The sequence below is a fragment of the Tigriopus californicus genome, chromosome 3 (assembly GCF_007210705.1).
Source record: "Tigriopus californicus strain San Diego chromosome 3, Tcal_SD_v2.1, whole genome shotgun sequence".
Taxonomy (NCBI): Eukaryota; Metazoa; Arthropoda; class Copepoda; order Harpacticoida; family Harpacticidae; genus Tigriopus; species Tigriopus californicus.
The window spans coordinates 12256015-12261674 of NC_081442.1; the positions used below are offsets into that span (position 1 = coordinate 12256015).

At 43.2% G+C, this 5660-nt stretch overlaps 1 protein-coding gene and 1 long non-coding RNA gene across 2 annotated transcripts in view; one reads left to right on the forward strand and one right to left on the reverse strand.

Annotated features, from left to right (window-relative positions):
- Window positions 1-1488: 1488 nt before the first annotated feature.
- LOC131878349 (homeobox protein Hox-B3-like) overlaps window positions 1489-5660 on the reverse strand; it is a 9460-nt gene continuing 5288 nt past the window's right edge. The window contains exon 5 of the mRNA XM_059224299.1: window positions 1489-1975. Within this exon, the coding sequence (XP_059080282.1) occupies window positions 1553-1975 (423 nt within the window). The 3' untranslated portion in view covers window positions 1489-1552. The remainder of the gene's footprint in view (window positions 1976-5660) is intronic.
- On the forward strand, window positions 1915-4782 carry LOC131878350 (uncharacterized). Its single transcript, XR_009373008.1, has 5 exons — window positions 1915-2043; window positions 2159-2466; window positions 2528-2866; window positions 2979-3532; window positions 4363-4782. It is a non-coding gene; the product is annotated as an uncharacterized LOC131878350 (long non-coding RNA).

Consider the following 5660-nt stretch of genomic DNA (forward strand, 5'->3'; position numbering starts at 1 on the left):
CACCTGAAAGAAGGAGGCAACCCTGGAAATTGACAATTTGTGGCGAACGCCAATTTTGGCAACACTTGCTTCCCTCTGACTTGAATTTGGTCCGAAAAGGCAAAAATGAAGCGGCGGAAGGCTTGAAAATGACGGAAGATGGATAAGAGTGTCCTGGCTCCTAAAAAAATACCAGTATTAACAGCTTGATATGTGGCAGCTGAGTCGACAACCACAACCAATTTTCCAGCCGCCCGAGATGTAATCATCATGTTCGGCGTGGGAGTAGTGAGTTGGAAAATCAAGTTGGTTATGGCTCTTGGGATGAATTGATCTGGTTCTCATCATGGAGTTAGGGAACCCAACCTGGTATGGTGGTACCACCGGTAATGGATGTACTCGACAATTCTATGATGGATGAATACGGCACACATGATGTTCAGGCGAGTAAAAAAACATTTCTTCCATCCTTCAACGGGGATGAATTGGGCTGAGCTTGGTCAGATACTAGGTTTCTGGTTCTAAGTTTGAAAACAAGTATAGGCTTCCCCGTTTGGAAACAGTTCATACTTCATTCAGTATTGATTCCCAATAAAAGACTAGACAATTGCGGAGCAGTACTGATTTGAGCAATTTGTTCCAGAAGATATTTTTTCATTGAGATTGGCGTATCTCTAGATCCGATGCCTCACCGACATCATTCATTTGAGCAGTTTCTTTTGGGATTTGAAAAACTTTGGGGCGCATGATCTATCATTGCCACGCCTCTCGTAGTTATTCTTATCAATGAGGGCGTGTTATTGGTGGCAAAATGTGTCCCCCTTCCCTTCGAACAAGCTTCAAATCCATGGGATCAGATTACAATTGAGGTCCAACACGTTCCCCAAAACTGATGGGATAAACGTTAGCCATCGTAAAAAAAGTTAAAGTTAGTTGAATAATTTAGGTGGACACGTCGGACCCGAATCAGATTTGCTTCGGTCGTCTCATCCTTTTGTGCGGCGTGAAATCTTGCATTTTTTGGAAGGCAGACCGATGTATTCAACGTGGACATTTCAGGGATGGGGACAGATAATACCACCGAAGCAGGAAACCACTGGTGTGTTTTAAAAACGTTTTAAATTTGGTGTCGGGTGGACAATTCAAGTTTCACTTTGGGTGGCGTTACAACAGTGTTTGATGAGGCGTGGATCTTGCAAATTGTTTCATATAATGGGACTCGGATCAGATGTGTCTGTTTAAGCTGAGCTACTATGAAATTATGCAGTTAACCCCTCCTCTTTGCATTAAACATCCCTCATTTTGAGCAACGGCGAAGTGCTGGCACTGACTGGCTGGCTTTTTATACGTACACGACTGATCAATACGAATTAGCCACATTACCCAGGATTTGCCCTCCCATGATTCCCAACTATCTAAACATTGGGTTTTGGAACTCAATTTGGTGGAAGACCATTTAGAGGCGCTGAGACAAAAGTCATTTAGAATAATGGGCCAAACGGACGAGGATTGTCATGCTGGATTTCTTTATTGTTTAAGAGGAGAGTCATTATCATCTGCTGCCTTCCTCGCTCTATGTTACATTAATTTCCTCTTCCTCTTCCTCATCATCCTCGTCGTCGTCATCATTACTTTCTTCGTCCAAAAGTTCATTCTCTTCAAAAACGCCTCCTCCCACTTCATTCAGTTCCTTGGCCAAGTTCGTATTCGTATTTGGCGCCCATATCTTGAACTTTCCCGCCAAGTCTGACGCCGAACTTGGAGGCGAAGGGAAGAGCGATTTGGGGCTATGGAACGCATTACTCTGGAGACTGTTAGAAGTAGGCGTGGTGTTGTGCGCGTGTAATTGGCCTGCCCTTGGCACGGGGTCCGACAGATCCGGATTGGGATTGTGTTTGGTGGGTAGAGTTTGTTCTCGGCAGCCTCCTTGAGCGATTAATTCTCGCTCCTTGGAGTTTCGCCACTTCATGCGTCGATTTTGAAACCATATCTTCACCTGGAAGAGAGAACCGGAAAAGTTAAGCCTTCTGATGTGAAGTCGTCTCCTTTTGAGGGCGGAAGAAGGTGTGTGTGGCGTGGCGCTTTCCATCCTCTTCAAACCTCTGTGACGGTCGTAAAAAGCCGCACTTTTTGTTGGCAAAGTCTGGATCTAACGATTATTTTCATTCCCTACTTAAAGGTGTGGTGATGAATTCATTTGAGTCTGCCAAAAAGAGAACTCTGAGAACCAAGTTGGGGGTTTGCGAGCTTTTCGGACAAAAGTATCTCGGGGGAAATCAAACATGCTTTTTTACAAAATTTCCTCCGTTTGGTCTCGATTAGAAAATGACTTCAAGTTTCACAACACTACCAAGGGTAAACTGGCTTCAAGAGCTGCTGGTGGTCCTTTCGGGACGAGAAAAATGATGTCCTGAATGAAAAGAAACAGTCATTTGTCATGAACAACGACGACGACTTGCTCGGAGATCACACTCAAGGTTCAGGCAGGTACAGTGACATGACGTCCCCTACATGAGTTGAATAATTCATTTACTTTGATTTATGACAGTCTTTGAGATGAAAGTCAAATCAAACGCCCCAGTACATTCATCGGCGCTAGCGATCTTCTCCAAGATAAGCAAAACGACAAATCCGACAGTATCGTACTATGGGCAGAGAGAGAGAGAGAGAGCATCCGTTTTCTTTTCTCATTTTACCCAATTTTGCTCCGGGACACACAAAAACTCGGTTTCGATGACAAAACGACGCGAAAAAATTGATGGATGATCTTGATCAATTTGGGTTCCAAAAGCGTGAACAATCCGATATCCTCCGATCGTGATACCACCATCGCCGCCATCATCATCATCACTATCATCCCAATCCAGGCACATAGTGCAGCACAATGGTACGTTTCCCATACATAATGTCCCCAAAGTGGAAACATTTTAGTTGTTTTATTCTTTGCCTGCGACGATAAAAAAAGACAGCTTGAGACATTTTAATGCTCTCGTTTTCAGGTTGGTTGCACACTTGGATGCACTTCATTCAGTCACATTTTGTGAAATGGAGCAGCACTCTGTTTGAAAATAAGTCCTGATGGCTCGTGACAAAGCTGTTTGCACTCCATCATCATCATCATTCTACAAAAGAGAACAAGATGGGAGTCACAAAAGTTGGACCTTCTCGGGCGAAGAGGGTGTCTCACGCGGCTGCCCACATCGAATTGGACGGCGAAGGATCAATTCAAACACCCTGTGGGGCTCATCCATCTCAGTGGGAGGTACAGGCGAGGGCAATTTTCTATTTTCAAGCCTGATTTGTTGACAGGAATGCTTGCAACTCAATTCGGCCTCACTTTGGAAGAGTGAGCGATCCTACCGACAGCCAGCTACCATTAGGTTGCAATCAATGAAAAAAGGTTGGATGAGAGAAAAGACACGTCGTTGGGCTTGATGATGGATTTTCATTCTGAGGCGAGGCAGATGTGACATTCAAGACCTTCTCCGCTGACCCTAGTAAGAGAATAGTCAACGAAGAAGGACCATTGGCTTCAATTTGATGGATTGGACGGGTGAGAACAATTACAGGCACCATCATGTTACGAGTCTTCAAATCAGAGGCTCTAAGGATAGTAAAAACAATGCGTTCTATGATTACGGATGGATGCGAAGGAGCCCTGCCGATTTCACAAACTAGAGATGCTGACAAATTGAAGTGATTCATCATTGTGAGCCCTATTGTTCCGAGGTGCGAAGGAAAGGAGGGAGGGGCAGCAATTCTAGTTGTTGTTGCATTACAATTCGAGCCCCCAATCGTGGCTTTACTCTGAACCTCATAAAGACATTAGAAGAAGCTTATATTACAAGTTCGTTTCAACCAGATCCCAGAAAACGAACAAACACATAACATTATTCGGGGGATTTCCAAATAGTTGGCCGGTGTCATGTTCAGAAGGTTCTTTGTTTCCCAATAAATGTTCCAAAGTTCAGAGATGAAAGAATCTGTAGTCTGTCAAAACCAACGAAGAAACCCCTTTGAAATCGAGTGGTCCGTTCAAATACGGAGCTCTCAATGGCAGGCTATCCATAATATCCATTTAACCCCACCAACTCATTTCTTTGTTGCTGCTTCACATAACACAATTCGGATCTTGAAACAACCAATCCGAATCATTTTCATTATCCGACCGAAAATCTGAATCTCTGCACTTGATCCCTCATCGCTCAAGCCCTCGCTCATCAATGTTGGTCTTTTCCCAAGTGTAATTGACCTGGTATCCATTGAAAATTGTTTGAAACCCAAGCTCAAACATCCAACAAACATGTTTTCTAACTCTCGAGCACGACAACCTCTGTGTCAACATTAAACATTGGTCGACAACGATTTTCTCTCTTTTTTCAGCTGTTGACACAAGGATACTTTGGGAGGGTATTGTGGGCAAGCTGTTATGCACTTCTTGGATGGAAGCTCCAAAGGGACCCCAATGGACTTGCGAGTCAAAATAATCGCTACTGATCTCTCCCCATTGACTGCGAACACTCACCAACCATCTAACCATTGTTCTGGAGGAGATGGGCAAAATTTAGGATTCTCTCCCACTGATCATCAAACGGAAAATTGTAAGACAGAAAAGGGACACTCAAAGCGATAAATACATCAAATGAGTTTGAATAATAAGTAATAATAAGTATCAATTCAAGTGCAATTTTTGTAGCTTTCTAGTGGAAGGATTGATTCGGAGATATCATTTTTTATTGTTTGAACCACTCATACATCAAGTTTGATGATAAAGACTTTGGGTTAAGAAATTGTAACGGAAAAAGGAGGCCAAACAGAATTGTGAGGGTTAGGAAAAAGCGCCAAAAATGAGAAGAACGGTAAGAAGCATCCCAATCAGGCATTTTGAGGTGAAGATGCTAAGATTCTTCTTGTTCGATGAAAGTTGATAAGTACATTTCACAATTGATGGCAATTTGTTCCAAATTCTTATCATCCGTACAATCTTTTCCAAGTTTTTCGATGCTTCCCTCGGCAGTATATACAACTTACTCCTTGTAACTGAATATTGGCATAAAAGTTAGGTCACTCATTTATGGCTAGCTCAAATAGCAGGATATACTCTTATAGCTCTTACTAAGCAGTCGATTAACTCAATATATGCCGAAGTTTGCGTTATCGGCTAACTGTAAATGAAAAGCGAATTTAAAGTCAACTTGATATCACGTTTGTTTGCACTCTTTACAAAAGAACTCTTCGTTCGTTACCTTCAATGAGGGGATCCAGTTTCTGCTTTGTCAAAGGACGACTTTCCCTCGCGTCATTTGCGTCAAGTTCGAATTTCTTTTGGAATCAATTGTCATGGTTTGACGTTCGTCAACCTTTGGCACTTCAAGGGCATAATGGGGTCAACCATCTCTTGTATGTACTTTCCAACTCATTCCAAGAACTGTTTCACAACTGGAAGCCCTACCCATGCCAAGGAGTCATTCCAGGCTGCAGATTGGCCCAATGGTAGAGTCTTGAAATTTAGAAACTCCCCCTTTCTCCTTCTTTGCTATCCATTTGAGGGAAAAGAACGACTTGGGATTCCCGGTTTTGGGTGGGTTGTCGCGTGTTCCACACTCGCAGAAGATCACCCGACCAACGGAGAACCAAGGAAAGAACTCCCTTTTGAGGAGAGGATAAGACTCGTTTGCGGC